General features: G+C 39.4%; 2 protein-coding genes, 1 non-coding gene and 1 pseudogene across 3 annotated transcripts; 2 read left to right on the top strand and 2 right to left on the bottom strand.

Annotated features, from left to right (window-relative positions):
* Positions 1 to 3,328: 3,328 nt before the first annotated feature.
* Positions 3,329 to 3,448, top strand: LOC116671837 (uncharacterized; annotated as a pseudogene).
* A 1,167-nt stretch (positions 3,449 to 4,615) lies between these two features.
* Positions 4,616 to 4,697, top strand: trnal-uag (transfer RNA leucine (anticodon UAG)). Its single transcript has one exon. It is a non-coding gene; the product is annotated as a tRNA-Leu (tRNA).
* A 965-nt stretch (positions 4,698 to 5,662) lies between these two features.
* LOC116671593 (uncharacterized) lies at positions 5,663 to 9,031 on the bottom strand. Its single transcript, XM_032502942.1, has 7 exons — positions 8,816 to 9,031; positions 8,680 to 8,730; positions 8,465 to 8,599; positions 8,286 to 8,348; positions 8,076 to 8,177; positions 7,909 to 7,971; positions 5,663 to 5,806 (listed from the first exon to the last, which is right to left on the bottom strand). Exons 1-7 carry the CDS (start codon positions 9,002 to 9,004, stop codon positions 5,663 to 5,665), a joined length of 747 nt encoding a protein of 248 aa, XP_032358833.1. The 5' UTR covers positions 9,005 to 9,031.
* Positions 9,032 to 12,406: 3,375 nt separating this feature from the next.
* LOC116671592 (zinc finger BED domain-containing protein 4) lies at positions 12,407 to 14,371 on the bottom strand. The gene is made up of 2 exons (XM_032502941.1): positions 13,007 to 14,371; positions 12,407 to 12,515 (listed from the first exon to the last, which is right to left on the bottom strand). The coding sequence occupies exons 1-2, from the start codon at positions 14,362 to 14,364 to the stop codon at positions 12,407 to 12,409; spliced, it is 1,467 nt and encodes a 488-aa protein (XP_032358832.1). The 5' UTR covers positions 14,365 to 14,371.
* Positions 14,372 to 19,027: the final 4,656 nt, after the last annotated feature.

Raw genomic sequence — 19,027 nt, 5'->3', positions numbered from 1 at the left:
CCACCAGTCTCCATAAATGCATCTCTCAGCATTTATTTTCAGTTTGTGTTACAAGATTTGCAGTGAACGTTGTATTGTCCAGCAGAAAGGCAACAGCAGTGTGTTACTTTCAACTATAATTTATACCATAGGTTTTGAAGCCATATACAACATTCCCATTACATGTTTTACCACAGTTTCTTCTTTTATTCAGTGATATTTATATCTCCTTGCGGGAGTCATCCCAAAAGGATTAATAAAGATAAGTTTAAGTATTATGGGGCGCCGTTTGTAAAGCGGCTCGTGCTGAAAATAACAGCAACATTTTGTCACATTTAGCTTTAAATAATGTTTAAATAACTGGTATGAAATTTTGAGGGTCACTTTCTTGCACATTTACAACAATATTTGTCAACTTGGAAATATTTTAAATAGTTAAATCCAAATATTAAATGTTACACCTAAATGTTAAATGTTAAATCTATATGCTAAATCTAAATCTAAATGTTAAATCTAAATCTAAATGTTAAATCTAAATCTAAATGTTAAATCTAAATCTAAATGTTAAATCTAAATATTAAATCTAAATCTAAATGTTAAATCTAAATCTAAATCTAAATGTTAAATCTAAATATTAAATCTAAATCTAAATGTTAAATCTAAATCTAAATCTAAATGTTAAATCTAAATATTAAAACTAAATCTAAATGTTAAATCTAAATCTAAATGTTAATCTAAATCTAAATCTAAATGTTAAATCTAAATATTAAATCTAAATCTAAATGTTAAATCTAAATCTAAATGTTAAATCTAAATATAAATCTAAATCTAAAAGTTAAATCTAAATCTAAATGTTAAATCTAAATCTAAATCTAAATGTTAAATCTAAATGTTTCGGGTGAAACTAAATATTTAGCTAATATGCAAATTAATGTCGGTAACCGGAAGTACCAAAATAAAGCTCGAGGAGGTCAGTGTATGTTTATAGTGTCAAATAACGAATATAAATCCTCTCATCGGGAGATATGGACTCTTGAACTTGGATAACCGTGAAATAACTACCTAAAATAATAACACAGTTGGGGAAAACTGTATTTGAAGAGTACTTTGAGTTTTTAGTGTCACTTTTATGAATGGTGTGGGAATTATAGCCACTATAGCCAGCCACGGGGGGGGGGTGCTCACTTTGACTGGTCTGTCACGTTCGCTTGCATTAACGTCAGCAAGAGCCTATCCCCGTGCCCCCGACAAGGCACGGTACTGTTGGCCATGGTCACTCTGCGTAATGTCTAACGAATCCGCGTTAGCCGAGAACATCGGCAGAGCCGTCCTGGTGGCTGAACAAACTTATTCAACAGCGACAGCGACAGCCTCAGGGCCACCGCAGGCCACCTCGGTAAGCATGTTTTCCAAATCACGGAGCTAGCAACCCTGTTGTCAAGGCTAACTTAACTAAACTAGCTAACGGTAGCTAGCCAGTAGAGATTTGCTACTACCTTGACAACAAGACAATGCTAGCTCCGTGATTTGGAAAACATGCTTACCGAGGTGGCCTGCGGTGGCCCTGAGGCTGTCGCTGTTGCTGTTGAATAAGTTTGTTCAGCGACCGGGACGGCTCTGCCGATGTTCTCGGCTAACGCTGATTCGTTGGACATTTCGCAGTGTCTTGTCAGTGCCTTGTCGGGGGCGGGCGGGGATAGGCTCTTGCTGACGTTAATGCAAGCGAACGGGACAGACCAGTCAAAGTGAGCCCCCCCCCGTGGCTGGCTATAGTGGCTATAATTCCCACACCATTCATAAAAGTGACACTAAAAACTCAAAGTACTCTTCAAATACAGTTTTCCCCAACTGTGTTTATTATTTTAGGTAGTTATTTTCACGGTTATCCAAGTTCAAGAGTCCATATCTCCCGATGAGTGGATTTTTATTCGTTATTTGACACTATAAACATACACTGACCTCCTCGAGCTTTTATTTTGGTACTTCCGGTTACCGACATTAATTTGCATATTAGCTAAATATTTAGTTTCACCCGAAACATTTAGATTTAACATTTAGATTTAGATTTAGATTTAACATTTAGATTTAGATTTAACTTTTAGATTTAGATTTAATATTTAGATTTAACATTTAGATTTAGATTTAACATTTAGATTTAGATTTAACATTTAGATTTAGATTTAATATTTAGATTTAACATTTAGATTTAGATTTAGATTTAACATTTAGATTTAGTTTTAATATTAGATTTAACATTTAGATTTAGATTTAGATTTAACATTTAGATTTAGATTTATTTAGATTTAACATTTAGATTTAGATTTAGATTTAACATTTAGATTTAGATTTAACATTTAGATTTAGATTTAACATTTAGATTTAGATTTAGCATATAGATTTAACATTTAACATTTAGTGTAACATTTAATATTTGGATTTAACTATTTAAAATATTTCCAAGTTGACAAATATTGTTGTAAATGTGCAAGAAAGTGACCCTCAAAATTTCATATCAGTTATTTAAACATTATTTAAAGCTAAATGTGACAAAATGTTGCTGTTATTTTCAGCACGAGCCGCTTTACAAACGGCGCCCCATAAAGTATATCTCAGAAAACAATCCAAAAAAAACTGAAAATCTTCCGGGGATGTAGCTCAGTGGTCTTTTATACCTCAGGCTATCAGACAGCCCAACAAGCACTTTAAATGTACATGTTTTACAGTTTCACTGTATTTATCTACTTGTACTGTAGTGTAGTATATGACATCACACTCCAGTTTGTTATGTACCTGTACTGTAGTGCAGTATATTTATTTTGTAATGCTCCAGTTTTTATGGGTGTTACAGCAGGTATGAGTACTGTAGTTTTCATATTTATGGATGAAAATAAACTTGTCATGCAATTAAGTTTATGCTTCAGCAGGTGGAGACATTTCACTTCAGACACTTTGTTAAACATGGAAATATTCATGCTGATACAAAGCATAGGAAAAAGCAGAGGATGGTTTCAATCCATCAACCTCTGGGTTATGGGCCCAGCACACTTCCGCTGCGCCACTAGGAACCTGTGGCAATCAAGGATCCAACAACTTACGGGTTGCAAAGTTTAACATTTGGTAGACCTTGTAACTATCTTTTAAGTGAGCTTCCTGATTAGTCACACATTGATTATTGAAATCTAACACTTGTGATTGGCTGGTGTTTAAAAAAAGGGCATTGTGAGTGCAGATATAAACATCAGTAAGGAGTCTACCAAGTTGCCTCTTATCATTTTAGTTTGGAAAGTGGCACACCAAGTCAGTTTTACCGCGATGGTTTTTTTGGCTGCTCTCGACCAGATGGTTGTACTCACTCTGGTTTCTCTTCATAACACACAAGTCTTTTGTCTTTTACTAAAGACTTCCTTGGAGGGAATGCAGATGAGCTAAAACTAGTTAAGTCTATTTCTAGTCTGTTAACGTTTAACAAAGCATCTGTTGCTGCAAGTGTCTGAAGAGAAATGTCTCCACCTGCTGAAGAGTAAACTTAATGGCATGTTAAGTTTATTTCATCCATAAAATAGAAACTATGGTGCTCATACTCGCCGTAACACCCATAAAAACTGGAGCATAATACATTATATGTACTACACTATGTTACATAACTACACTTAAATAGAAACTGTAAAACATGTATATTTAAAGTGCTTGTTGTGCTGTCTGATAATCTGAGGTATAAAAGGGAGAGCATACTTCACAGGAAGTCTTAGTCTACCACTACGTTCTATAACCCTACCAGTCAGATTACCACAGGAGGTAATATCTTCTGCAGCTCTTTTAAAGACTCTACCATAATACTTGCTGGAGATGCCAGGTCATCATACATGTAAAGCATGAGCTCTACCACTGAGCTACATCCCCTGAAGATATTCAGATTTTTGGGACTTTTTTCTGAGATAGACTTAGACTTATCTTTATTAATCCTTTTGGGATGACTCCCGCAAGGAAATTGAAATATCACTGAATAAAAGAAGAAACCTGGGTAAAACATGTAATGTTAATGTTGTATATGGCTTCAAAACCTGTAAATGCAACTGCAGTGGCTGGAAATCAAACCTGGGCAAAATGCTTGCACTGCTATGGTATAAATCATAGTCAAAAAGTAACACACCTGTTGCCTTTCTGCTGGAAAACAACGTTCACTGCAAATTTTGTAACTCAGACTGAAAATAAATGCTAAGAGATACATTGGTGGAGACGGGTGGCCTCCATTACCAATGAGGTAATACAATATTGTTCATGAAGGCACATCTGACCACCACCTGAAAGTCAGTGTATTTTCATTTTTTGTTTGTTTTCAAAACACCTGCCCCATGTGAGGGTTGAACTAACGACCCTCAGATTATGAGATGTATATATTCACAAATTCAGTCCAGGTAGATGTTCAGCCCATGTTCACACAGACCTAAACCTACTTACTTAATGTTGGTTACAATATTCTAAAATCAATGCCAGAGAAAAATGACAAAGTGTGATAACATTTTTTAATAAAGTATTGGCTTTTTCTTTGAGATGGTTTTTTTTCCAATGACATTAACAAGCATATCGTTAGTTACGGTCCCTGTGTATGTCATAATGTGGAGAGCTCATTCGTGTAGGTAGTGTGGCCGAGTGGTCTAAGGCGCTGGATTTAGGCTCCAGTCTCTCTCGAGGCGTGGGTTCAAATCCCACCACTGCCATTTGCAGATATTAAGTAGCTGGAAGCCAACCAATGTGATGTCTTACAGCTGTATGATTTGGGCTGAACTTGATGAAGTAACTAGAATCATCCATCAATCACCTTGCTGAGATTATTCCTTGTTAACCTGAGGTGAAACCTTCCTTTCTTGCACTTTGGAGTAGAAAATCAACAAATAATTGTGATAATCTCCATATTGATTGATTGGAAGTGCGTGTGCAAGACTAGCTCCCTTCGATAGCTCAATTGATAGAGCGGAGGACTGTAGAGGCGTAAAGCTGAAATCCTTAGGTTGCTGGTTCAAATCTGGCTCGAAGGAGCCCTCTTATCCAGAGTTACCCTTCAGGGATCAATAAAGAATTTCTGATTCTGATGTAGAGTTGGACAGACGACCCAAAAGCATAATACTTCTTGCCAAGACATAACAAGAAACAAAAAAAGAGGTGGGGGAGATAGAGTTAAAGAACCTTTTTTCAGGACACCCACATTTTGTCGCTCAACATGGCAGGCAGTCTATGCATCTAGGGCCAAATGTTTTACCATTTCATCCACTACGGGCCCCTAAGGAAAAGTGTGACTGTACTGTACTGAACTCTTGTTACCCATAGCAACGACAGGTAACAACGAGTGGAAGTACTTCTCTCTTTTCGTATAATCGCCACTATACGGCCCAGTTTAATCTCGTTAAATTTTACGGAAATCCCGATAAACAGCTACGATGACTGTTTATCTGTGTGGATTTTAAAATCTATCTGTCAACCCCGTCTTGCCCGTATTGGATGGAATGATGTCAATTTGCGCTTTTCATCTGTTATACATAACAACCTGGATGCAACAATGAACCCTTCACTCCTGTTGTGTTGTGAGATTTTGAGCAAATCTTAAACTGACATAAAAAGTACTGACATACAAAATACAATCACTTATAAAGAGAAGAAGAAGACGCAAGAAATGAAGATGAGCAGCTCACCCTTTGGACTTAGTACTAGAGCGAGGCCTGTACTCGTAAGACTCGTCTTCAGTGCCACTCTGCCGCCGGTACCAGTCAAACAGTGTGCGCAGTAGGGAGGGCAAACAGTGTTCTGCTATTGAGCTCATAGAGCTTATTAACTGGAAAACAATAACATACAAATGTTAGATTTGACTCAATATTACTAATAAACCTGATATCCACCACATTATGGGCATTTTTAATTCACAAATTAAATACTTATAGCTGTGAATTATGCGAATAAAAAGATGAAATCACGTACAGAATTGTTGTCAATGGCTAAAAGTGGATATTCAATAACCGAGTAGGGCTAGTATAGATCAGAAGCTTTCTCAACTAGTGGGTGACATACAGTGTGTAGCTATTGATTCCAACTGTTATGTAATGTTCAACTTTATTTGGCCCTGAAGGGCAATTGGTTTTGCAGCATAGAGTGCAACATAAAAGCAAGCGTGAGTTAACACAGACTCAACTGTTGGGATGACATGTTGAACACATCAAAATGCTTCTTCTGAGCAGCTCCACAACACATTTCATCAAGAATAACATAAGAATGTGCCTTTTAAACCTAGCACTGCATTTACAGGCATGACAAATCTAATGTTACAGATTCTCTATAATGATCGGTTTGTCACTGTCATTAGCATCAGATTTACAGTTACTGGAAGAATGAATGCATCCTGGTGTGTCCTCTGAGCCTGGAAACTGTAGCATTATTAATGAGTCATTACAATCAGTATTACTGTCAGAGCTATCAACTATGGGACACACAACAACTCCAGTAATCTCAAATTGCTTAATTTCTTGTTTGCTATTATCCCAACTGTGGATAAGGTTACAGACATCAGCAAGTGTTTGATAGTACAAAACAATACTTTTGCCTGAACTGCTTACAACGCCGTTTGTGTTGCGTGCATGGGAGTCAAACACAGCAAACTGTCCCTGTTGATGAAAAATAGCACATGTATTTCCACCAAAGTAAAGAAACATCGATCACATGATTCAAATGTTTTCTTCAGACCATCAGTTAAGGTGTAAGCAAAGCCGCAACCAGAAACTCTACTTCATTTACATGCAAATGTCCAACTATAGGCTGATTGTATTGAAAGAGATAGGCACTATTTCTGAAAGTGGCCTTGTTTGGCAAGTCATTTATGAGGAGATAACCATTACCCGACTCATCAGAAATCATATTTGAAGTTGACAGAAATGTGTAAAAGGTGTCCCCTGAAACAAGAGTGTTGTCTACATCTTGACAACTCCATGTCATAATGCTTTTTTCCTCATGCATGACCATTGCTGCCAAGGAATTTGGAACACATTGCCTTCCTGCATTGTTACCAAATTGATCATCCCCTTGATGAAAGGATCCTTGAACATAATGAAACAGACCTGTTGTGTTCTCAATACTAGAAACAGGTGTATGTGTTGATGTATTAGCTAAGGGACTTCTGTCTTCAACTTCTATCCTCACACTAACAACAGTAAACATTGCTGCATGCAGTGCCTTTGACAAGTGGGAAATGTGCATCATCAGTTCCAAGAAACTAGTGTGAACAAGTGCTATAGTCTTCCCATAATCTGAAGGCATTCCAAAGGTGTTGCAGGCATTGAAATCCAAAACAACAAAAAATTGCTGTGTTGCACAATTGTACAATAGTACCCATTCAAATTCAACAAACAGTAGTTCTCTTCCAGCAGTGCCACATTCAATGCCATATACAAGTCAGAGTAAACACAACCACCTGTCATTTCTGTACCCACAGACAAGCTGAAACGCGCATTGAAAACATTATACTGTCCTTCAAAACCTCTCTGGTTTCTCAAAGGCCAAAATTTGTCCTTGCTCATGTATTGAATCCAACACCGAAGTATTCCAAGTGCAAAAATTGGTAACTTCGTGCCTTATCAGAGCTGCAGCAGCAAACATTATTGTCTCAGGAGTACTCTTTTCAAGCACTCTGAAATGCTTGCTCCCCACAACTATTGGCTTCACAGCATTATCAGCACATGTACATTTAACCACTGCATGCTCCATACCTTTGATGTCTTCATGCTGTGCCATTTTAAATCTTTTGTTGCTTGGCATCTAAAACAGACAAACAAATTAAGAGGTTTATTGAAATAATGTAAACTTGATACTTTTACAATAACATACCATATACATGTTTACAAACCTTTAAATGCTGAAAAGCTAATATAAATTTAATAGAAAACAAACCTGATGAACATCCTCTGTCCTCTGTGACACTGGGGTTCTTTCTTGAAGCTTTACGGCATGGTCCTGTAGTGATAAAAAAAAAAATGTTTAGACATTGAAAGGTGGCAAATGGTTTATGTGATAAACACTTAACACTGCCTGACAACATCTATGTCTCTTTTACAAACCTTCCTGGTGTCCTTCAATGATGGATCAGAAGAATGAGGGTTGACGACTTCTTTCACCGGAGGTGATGGGCTGACAGAGTCCACCAACAGTGTTGCCTCCTCCTACGAATAATATGAAACAAAACTATTAACTAAATACAGTCAAATATGTTTTGTTGTCTATAACTAAGTGAAAGAAAACAGTTGGGAAATTCACAAACAAAGACAAACCTGCTGGTAGAGTTTTCGTTTCTTGCATTCATTTGGTCTCTGCCGAAGTTTTGTGGTTGTCTTCTGAGGTAAGAAAAAGAAACATGAAAACCTTGCTCTTTACTAACACACATCGTTTACAAAAATAGTGTACTCATTTCACCTTCGAGTAAAAGACAAAACCACAGTAAACATGTTACCTTCTGGCCCTTTGGAATGGCTTTGATCAGTGCAGGAGGAAGGTAAATACTGCCGTCACCCAACACATCCAAAAGTTCCTGGCTAAACCACACAGGATTTAACAAAACGGAGCATTCTTTCAGAACACAGTCCCCCTGAAAATAAACATAAGTTAGTTATTGACAAAAGTTATTAGTTATTAAGGATCAAGGTTAGGTAAAGTTATTTGAATTACCTTTATGTTAGCTGCAGCATAGGAATCTTCAATGTCTGCTTGTTGAGTCATCTGCAATTACAGATACATTTAAAATCTATGCAAAAATTAAATACTTTATTCTTAAGCAACAAAATGTCAGCAAACACCACCATACCTTCCTGCCTTGTCCAACAACTGTCCAGCTGTCTCCCTTCACATCCAACCTGGGAGAAACCGTGCGAGTTGGAGCTGAAGCCGTGGGACAGGCTTTTGCTTTGGTGCTGGCTTCGGCTTTGGTGCTGGTTTTGGCTCTGGTACTGGTTTGGCTCTGGTACTGACTCAATAACCTGGCAGAAAGAGGCATCCCACAGCTGGTCCCTTAGGATTTTCATCCCGTCACTGTCACTGAGGTGCACCTTAAAAATAAAAGAAAAAAGTCACGTTTCTATTGTAAAATGGCATCAGGTTTAAACATTCTACTACATATTTTTCCAAAATCCTATTCATCCATCTATAAATTACATTTATCTTCTACCTCAGTCAGCACTTTACACAAATTGATTATTGTTGAATTGGGAGTGATCAATTGGTCTTGGATTTAAATCAGATTGCATACTTACACCATCCTTGCACCAGAGCTCACGGTAGTTGAAAGGAAGGACTCTGCACTAGAGTGGTATAGTATGGCTAAAAAAATAAAATAGTCACAATGAATACCCACGTATTTACAGTTTACAGTTATCTTTCATACATATAATGTTGTAAACCAGTACTACACAATCGTTATGTCATACCCAAGCGTGCTGCTACTCGATGGTATTCGTGGCGGAAGTGATCCTGCAGTTCTGGATCTATGTTGAGGCGGGGGGGGAATCAACGACGAACACCTTAACGTATACATAAGGATTCATCAGACAAATGCAATAACAGTATCACAGAAATTATAAATGGAACTTATAAAAGAACTTACCTTAGAACAAATTTCTCTGATGCTGGTCAGAAGCATGTGGAAATCTGAACTAGCTTCTGCAATGGTATGGCTAGCGGTGATATTGTTGCTAGGGGCCAACAAACAGATAGCGTCCGGGATCCATGGAAGCTCAGCGTTGAGCAACTCTGTCCTCAGATCCTTTGCAGTCCCCCCTGGAGTTGACATGAATCCAAAGGAAAGAATGTCCTGGCTTGGCATTTGCACGAACCCATCCACGACTGACCGCAAATGGGAGTCCCCCACAATCAGAATGAACTATAAAGTGAAATGAAGGTTTTGTTAACAATTTCCATTTGTCATCTCATAACAGCATAACTGTCTCAAAGAATCGTAAATTACCTATTGTCTGGACGCTCTGCAGGATAGACCAGTTTGTGTGCATGTGTGGTGAACAGCGACCTTGGCCAAGTCTTCACAGCATGACGTGTGCCAGTACCACGACCTATCCATGAATAATAATTTTTTTTTAAATTACAGACATTGTTAACTGGGGGTTGTTTTTCAAAAAGCACAATTTATAAAATCCATCAACTGATAGAGATATGCTTGACCTAGTCTAATCACAGCATACTGGCTTGGTGTGTTTAACAAGGCTGAGGAGGAGCAAGTAGGCCGAGCCAGACTAAAGCTCTAGGATTAATAAATACATACAGAATACATCCTGGCTGTCCAAAAAGCTATTTGAATAAAACATCAGCTTTAATATAAACATAAAAATGAGTCTTACGTGTTGCAAAGGGGTTGTCACGTGGCGCCAACGACTCATACACTAGTTCAAATGCATTGCACTGTTTGACTTAATATTGACATTATCTAATCAATAAAGTCATAACGAGTAGGCTATTCAGTCAAACAGCATTTGTACAGTTTACCTTCCTACTTGCTAAACGGGTGCATGGTTTTGCACTACATTTGATTTCTGATTTAATTCAAATAGAATATTTTAGACATTTGTTGAGGTTTTTTACACCTTTTTATCGCTACCAATCATTGAAATATTTAGCTATCCTTAACTGCCAGTGCAGCATTCACCACTGGTGAGGGTTTTAATTGGCTCTCTTGCAAACTGCTGACTAATAAAAGTGTTGTTTATCATGTGAAGCACTTTGTGACTTTGTCTTTAAAAGTGCTATATCAAATAAACTTATTATACAGTATTTTTATAGGATTGTACTTTATTTACTTATTTTCTGTGGTACACAAATTAACTGCAGTGTTAGTGAGGCCTTTCCAGCAGGGGAACACAGTAAATAAACACATGGCAACAGACCAACTCCCAGCTATGTTTCTAAAGTGGACTATCCAAGTCTATGCAACATTCTGAACTAAAAGCCAATCCCTGGAGACCAGAGCTAAGTTGTCCTTGGCTTGGCTCCTGTAGGGAGGGTAATGAATGGTAGCAAAGAGAAAGAATGAACACTATCAATGCTTCTAATAAGACCAATGATTCAATGTTTACGTCACAGATTCCTCTTCATCCAGTGCCAGATGTTCTAGTACACGAAGTTCTAAACCTGGCATTCAAGCACTTTAAACACAAAGAGGGGTAAGTAAGCAGAAGCACACAGATAAACCAGTGTTACAATATACACTCTACTGTGGCGCTCTCATTTGTGGGTTTGGCTTTGCAGTCATTTATATCTTTGTCTTTTTAAGTAGACTGACCATTGTGTCAACATAAACTATCGTTAATGACACTTAAACCATATTTGGCTTTGCTTGAGTTACCCTTAAGTAAAAACACATGTTCAGTTTTGTGCATTGTTGTTTTGTTGTGTGTTATCTGTCATATAAAACAATGTCTTCCGCATAAAAAAGTTATGTATTTGTTTAAGACTTGATGAAATATACTAAGGGTGCTCCGATCAGGATTTTTGGGGCCGATCACCGATTGCTGAAAGCAGTATTGGTTGATACCGATCACCGATCACCTGTCACCGATCACTGGGTCTATCTGAAGCCTTCTATTTATCATGTCATATATTAAATTTTAATAGTCTTAACAAAAATGTATATGTATTAAAATTAACAGAAGATAATGTATTGTGAATTGTCAACTGTTTACGTTTATTGACAGGAACGTTCAACATTCTACTTCCTTAGAAACACACCTTTAACAGCTTAGAGCTTAACAAATAAGCCTTATTTCGAAATAAGATACAAAAAATCTGTCATTGTTAATTTACACAAACTTAAAGTGTACTTAAACTTAAAGTGCAGAGCAAAGAAAACAAAATCAAATATCTTGGGATGTCAAGATAAAAAGGCATAAGGTGTGTATTTTAGGCTTGCCCTGCGGTAATGAACTAAAAATAGAAGCAGTGGGAACAGTCACACATCTTTAGAGAATATATCACTAATTGTTTGGCTTTTTGTCCTAGCTCCAATCTAAAATGTCCTTTCAATCACTGCAGACATTTTTTCAGTAGTAATAACAAAGTTTTGTAATTTCAAACAAATCCTAACTGTAAATGTTCTTTTAGCTCCTTTAAATCTACATACATTTAAAGTGCACAGCATGGAAATCATGAGTCAATGAGAAAGACAGAAGAGGAATAGAGAGTAGTAAAGCCCTTTCTCTTAAAGCTTACTTGTTAAGCATCAATGGCAGATTTTCTTCAGAAATATAAGCATCTCTGCATTTTTGGCAGACAACTTGTTCCTCTTCTCATCTACAATATTCCCTGCTGTGCTAAAAAGTCGCTCACTATCTACACTTGTGCATGGAGCACAGAGGTAGGCTCGTGCTGCTTGTGCGAGAGCGGGAAACGACTTTTATTGTCTCGCCAAAAAACAAGCGGCTGTCCGCTCCGTGGGATGACTGAAAGAAAGCAGCCCGCGAATCTGGGGCTTGAGTGCGTCGGAGAAATATCTGTCTTTATACCTTTTTTTTTTGGTTAAAAAGAAAAAGAAAACTTTAATGGATTACTTAAATAAGAATCAGAAAAACTTTTTGAACTCAAAGGGGAAATTGGGTTAAGTTACAGCCTCTACATTCAAGAAAAGAAATATGTAACACCATAGACATTGTTCTATTATTTAATATATTTCATAGTTTATGCTCTGCTCTTGTTTTGATAAGTGAACTAGTCTTGGCCAAATAGGCAATAGCATACTCCAAATTTGCATTTTACTCTATAGTCTTAATTCTTCTTCTAAATGTTTATTTTTCTAGTAAATTTGAAGGAAATGCCAGCCTAGCCTGCCTACTAAAAGATTACAACACTAATCATTTCAGGCATGTATCAGTCATTTAGGCCAAAATAGATTTTTTTCTTGCAAGAGGAATTGGGGAACTTACTTAAAAATTCAATATATTCAATTAATATTGACATGAGACACAGAGAGAGAGAGTTGTGTTAATTAAGTTCTCACCTCGGATCGAGCACTGTTGCGATGGTATACAGGCGCTTCGATTGAATGTCACTGAATCTGTTCTGGACCGCTTCCAACAACGTGGCTTTCGAGGTTTTTACACCGTGGTCCGTCTCAGCTGTTTTCTCCAGAAGACGGGTTAAAGCTCTGATGGATGGTATAACATCTGCAACTGATGCAGTTGATGAGCTGATCTGGTGCGTGAGCTCTTCAAACGGGGCGAGTAGAGAAATCATATTTTCCACCAATTTCCACTGGCTGCCAGTGAACATGGAAGGCAAGTCATAGTCAGCTCCATAAGCACACAGGGCGCGCTTCTGTTCCATCAGACTCTGTAGCATATTAACTGTGCTGTTCCACCTGGTAGGTACATCCTGTTGTAGCCTCTTAATAGGCTGGCCAAGTTGCTTCTGAATATTTTGAAGTCGAGAATAGGCAAGCTGGGAATGTTTGAAATGACCAACGATGCGTCTTCCACAGGCTATTATATCAGCTATGCTGCGTTGTGATAGAACTCCGTCGGCAACGGCAAGCTGCAGTGTATGAGCCATGCACGTCAGGCTGGGTAGATCTGCATCCCTCATGGCCTTTACCATGTTCTTGGCATTATCCGTGAGAATAACGTGCACTTTCTCCTTCGGGATTCCCCATGCGCGAAACATGTCGCTGAATGCGGCAGCAAGAGCCTCCGCGGTGTGTGACCCCGAAAATTCTTGAGAATGAAGCACAACTCTTTTTAACTCAAAGTTCTGATTAATAAACTGCGCAGTTAGGCTCAACATGGACATGGGGCATACATTTGAACTCCAAATGTCACTTGTGAAGCTGATTGATGTGATGTTGTCCTTCATTAGGGTGTCAACATGTGCAAACACGGTTTGGTATAACTGCGGCAGGCAAACATCAGTGAAATATTTACGCCCGGGCAGAGTGTAGCGGGAATCCATGTAAGACATGAGTCGTCGGAACCCTTCGTCTTCCACAATTGACAGCGGCTGGTGATCAAGGCATATGAATTCCATTATTTTGGCTGATATTTCCTTTTTTTTCTTGCTGTCATTACTGTATGGTTGCTGTCGCTGCAATGTCTCCGTTACAGACAGCTGAGTGAGCGGCGCCGGAGCTGCTACACAACTCCGCTCTCTCTCTGTCTTAGCGCTAGCTAACTTTGAAAACTCCTCGTATTCCTTTCTGTGACTAACCTTCAAATGTCTGATGAGGTTGGTGGTGTTAAAATGTCTTTGGAGTTTTCCGCCTCGTGGAATTTCCTTGGCACACACGTTGCAAATCGCTAATGTATTGTCTTTTTCTGACACCTTGTAGAACTGCCAGACCGGTGAATGTAGGGAGGCCGCCATTTTAGCTGCGCGTAGATTTTTTCCCCCCTCACGAGTCGTGCCTCTCATTGGCCCATCTGATCGGCCTTTGTGTAGCCCATCGCCGTGCCACTGAAAGAGACACAGACGAACTAGACCGAGGCCGAAGGGACCGAGACGGCCAACAGGCTTCTGTTTCCGCTCCGCCACCGCCGAGCCGGGGACCTACAGAGTACGCCACGGAGCGCGTCAGCGACATACTCTCCGCGTTCCAGCTGTTTGTCACGCAGCAAATAGAGAAGACGGTGTTGGCCGCGACCAACCTCGAGGGCCGCAGGCGATACGGCAAAGCCGGCGAGTGGAAAGCGATGGACGCCACGGACCTGCGAGCCTATCTCGGGCTTCTGATCCTCCCGGCGTGTACAAGTCCCGCAACGAGGCCTTGGAGAGCCTGTGGCACGAGGAGAGCGGCAGGGCCATTTTCCGCGCCACGATGCCGGTCAAACGGTTCCACTTGTACTCGCGACTGCTGCGCTTCGACGACCGCGAGTCGAGAGCCGAAAGACTAGCCTCGGACAAACTTTAATAGTACAAAATTAAATTTATTTCCTAATCATTAGTTTTAAGCCGTATTTTCTAGTAAAGAATTATTATCAGGTATCATTGTAGCTACACAACTAGATATGTTGTACCAAAACAAACATCTGTTGGTATTTTAATTTTCAAACTGTATGTTTTCTTGTCTTTTAACCAAGTATCTTTAGCCAAATACCTTTATTTTTATTGTTAAGATGTCCACAACGTTTAAATTACTTTTAACCATTTCAAACACATTCTTTGTCAAACAATTAATTTGGCTTCCTTACTTTTCCTTTAGACCCCACTTGTTTGATAAAACCAAACAACATTTAAAGTTGCGAATACCACTGCAAAAAAGTCCTATCAAAGTCAACAAAAGTTAAGTCTGTGTTTTTTCCAGAACATCATTAGCAATGCACTGCTTAAATCAATCTAGCCAAACATGGCCAATATGGCGCTTACCGGCTGTTCTTCACAGTTTTGTGGAGGGCTTGGTCTTGCACAATCACCTTGTTCACAAAGATGACATTTCCGTGGTCTTGTGAGTGCTATCAATGCTCCTTCAACTGCGGTTTGAAGACAACAACAGAGCCAGGTACTGGCACGCCCAGATTGCCTGGAAGATTTGTTCCACCTGGTTCACCACTGATTGAATGGGAGGAGTTCCCAGGCAGTTTGTCAGCACACAGTGGGCGTTTTTCAATCTGTGTTCTTCTATAGACTTGTGTCCTTGTGTTCTTGTGAAACGTCATGTTTGGTGGCCAAAGTACTAACCCAATACACAAGTTAGCATTTCGCCAAGAACAGTTAAAATCCCCGGATGTGATCTCGACACGCCCATTTTACCGAGGATACATCGGATGGTAACTTGTGTGAACTTGGCCGGGCAGGTATCCCAGCATTCAATTTGGGTGTAAAGCGCTTATTGTTTCCGGAACACATATTTTCACAATTTACGTCTATTATTAAATCAATAAATTCATTTTTAAGATGTTTTAAGGAGAAAAATCAGCTGTGTAGATTTTGAATATAGGCAGTTCAACGAAAATTGATGGTGAATTAAAAAAGCCTTCGGAGTTTGAAAGCTCCGCAAACCCCGACGGGCGCGCTTGCTACGCCAGCCGAGAATGACTCTTGCGAGCCGGTCAGTCAGTCAGCTCACAGACCCCTCTGGCCCCACGTCTAGACAGACCCCTCTGGCCCCACATTTAGACAGACCACTGCAGCAAAGCTAGGTCCACAATTGTAAGATATTTTAAACAATTTTTATCGCTGTTGTTATATATATCTGTCCTCCTCATCCTGGCTCTCCTCCCTCTCGGGCTCCTCTTCTGCTTCTCGGTAAAGTATACAGACGGCAGTGACTAACTTTACCCAGTCCATCTATAATTTTAATACCTATTTTAACGTTTCTTTTCTGCTTTCAACTAAAATTGAATCCCGAACAATGTTACAAGGATTTTTTCCCTGCCGTTGTGTTGGTATTTATATAGTTATTGGCCCGTGATACTTAATAGCACTTAAAATGAAAACCTGGAAGACTGAACAACAAAACAACAAGGCGGTGTGAAGGGTGACCGTCCATGCTTTATTATGAATACACACATCAAAGCTAACTATAAAGTGGCAGGTGCCCTCTTTGCTGGGGGTGTTGCGCAATAACAGGAAGAACGTTTCGTCTCAAAACTGTCAACAGCGTTTTGTGTGCTTCTGAACTTGCGAGTTCAGTCTTCCAGGTACAGCTAGCAAGTACGGTCTCCCCAAGAACACAAGTCCGTTCTTTGCTTACTTGATATTGAGAAACGCCCTAGAGTTTTTTTCAGGAACCGTGGCGTTGGGTGAAAGATGATGCACGTTGATGTTGGAGACCTCGTTTTCTCATTCCCTCAACTTCCTGTGGAGCAGGAAGTGTGCCGTTGTTATGATGTCCGACAGCGGCAGCGGCTCGGCACTCAGTAACTGGGAGGGGGGGTGGGGGGGGGGGTATCCATAAAGCCGGCTGGTATCCATAAAACATCGTGTCCAAGATTCCCCCAAAAAAATTGACCTGTTTTCAAAAAGTTTCCATAACAATATTTTTAATAAAAAAAGAAGTTTATATATAAAAAATAAAAAATAAAAAGTAAAGTGAATCGTTCCCTGCTCTTCACGAGTTAAATAAAGGATCAGTCCACTACCTTCAATGAATTTTATTCCTATCGCTTTTGAAAACATTTTTAATAAAAGAACGTTTCAAAAAAGCTAAAAAAGTTGTAAAAAGCTCAGATGTGGATGTGTGAATCCATTTTATAACATTGGATATCCTAGAGACAAATACAGAGTCAACCTAACACGGCTCTTCCCCAAATTAGTCTGACTCTCTGCTCCTGGACCCCCTGGTCTTATTCACAAAGGGTGGGGTCTGAAGGTCACAGTGAGGTGAGTGGTTTGTGTGCTTAATCGTTATCTTTTCAATTGGAATGTGACTTAAAGTTTATGACCCTCAGAGCAGTGGACTGTAAAGAGGGACTGGAACCAGATTCAGGACGTGTCTTTCTAACATCATCAATTCAACTTCTGACACATTTGTAGAGCTGGGTTATAACAAAATATACCAGAACATCTTATATTATAAAACAGAATTATTGCAAAACATCTTAATGTAACAAACAACAAACTATATACTTATGACAACAAACTTAATGCATGACCAACATGTCTTCATTTATGCTGAAATAATGCCTCTACCTTTTAGCTTAAATGTATAATGCAAATCACACACAATGTTTAAGCACATATAACATTTTAAATTCCAACAATACAAAGACATTTTATACAGGTATAGAGTTGCTCTCCGGACTGTGCACCAGGTGTTTTTTTTTTCTCTGCATACCTATAGGCTACTTTATATTTTTATATTTTATATTCTTATATTTCAGGTTGACACTGTAAAGGTTTTGCTTCAATCTCTTCTCCTCTCCTCTCCTCTCCTCTTCCGTTTCCGGTGTGTGTGAGCGTGAGTGGCGGTGGCAGAGGTGCAGGTGCGAGTGGCGCAGAGTTTTCAAACTGTTTCTGTCCCTGTTTTTCGGATTTCCGACTGTATCTTTGACCTGTGGGTTTGTGCATGATCAGGTAAGTTTCTTAAGCTTTTCTTGTGGAGTGTCTGCTTAGGACTCGGGTTTCTTTTTTGGGAGGAATGGCGTCCTCCGGGACGCCGCCTCCGACTCTCCGGCAGGGCGTGAGGTTGGTCCCCCCGGAGGGTGATGTTACGGTGGAGGAGGTTCTGTTAGCGGTCGGTGAGCAGGTCGGCTATGACGAGCTGTCTTTTGCATCCAGAATGAACAAAGCAGTGGTGGTGTTTATGAAGGATGAGCAGCTTGTTCATCAGCTGATTGAGAGCGGCGTGTATATCAGAGACAGTTTAGTGCAGAGTTTCCCCGTTATCGGTTCCCTCAACGCGGGTCACCGTGTCCGGTGTTCCGCCGTTCATCTCCAACGAGGTGTTGGAGAAGGAACTTCGGAGTTTTTTATTTTTTTTATTTAACCTTTATTTATCCAGGTAAACTGTTTGAGAACCAATTCTCATTTACAAACATGACCTGGCCAAGAGGCTACAGAAATAAATAGGAACATACTGTCCAACTTTACATAGTCAAACACATGACACATAGAACAAGCAACTGAATTAAAAAAGACAGTCAACAAAAAAAGATAAAGAATAAGAGCTTAAATATGTGTGTATAAATATGGTTCATGATTGTCAGCAGGAACAAGAGTCAGCAATGTAATTTTGGAGGTTTTGCTTAAAGGTGGAGATTGGGATCAGAGATGTAAGTTTCAGGGTATTTTGTAGTGTATTCCAGTCATGTACTGCTACAAAGCGGAAGGCATTACGTCCAAAGGTAGTAGAGGTAGGAGGGGTACTAAATTTAATCAAATTACTCGATCTTGTATGATAGGTGTTATGAACGCCATGAAGAAGAGATAACAAATAGGGAGGTGTCTTACCCAGGATCGTCTTGTATATAAAGAGAAACCAATGATGTAGCCGCCGGGTATAAAGGGAGGGCCATCCCACCAGATTGTACAGGTCACAATGATGAGTGTGAAAGGGTGCATTAGTAGCTAAACGAATGGCTGAATGGTA

This window comes from Etheostoma spectabile, chromosome 21 (assembly GCF_008692095.1).
Source record: "Etheostoma spectabile isolate EspeVRDwgs_2016 chromosome 21, UIUC_Espe_1.0, whole genome shotgun sequence".
Classification (NCBI taxonomy): Eukaryota; Metazoa; Chordata; class Actinopteri; order Perciformes; family Percidae; genus Etheostoma; species Etheostoma spectabile.
Note: the sequence above shows the minus strand (reverse complement) of the source record. Positions and strands in the feature narration are given on the sequence as shown.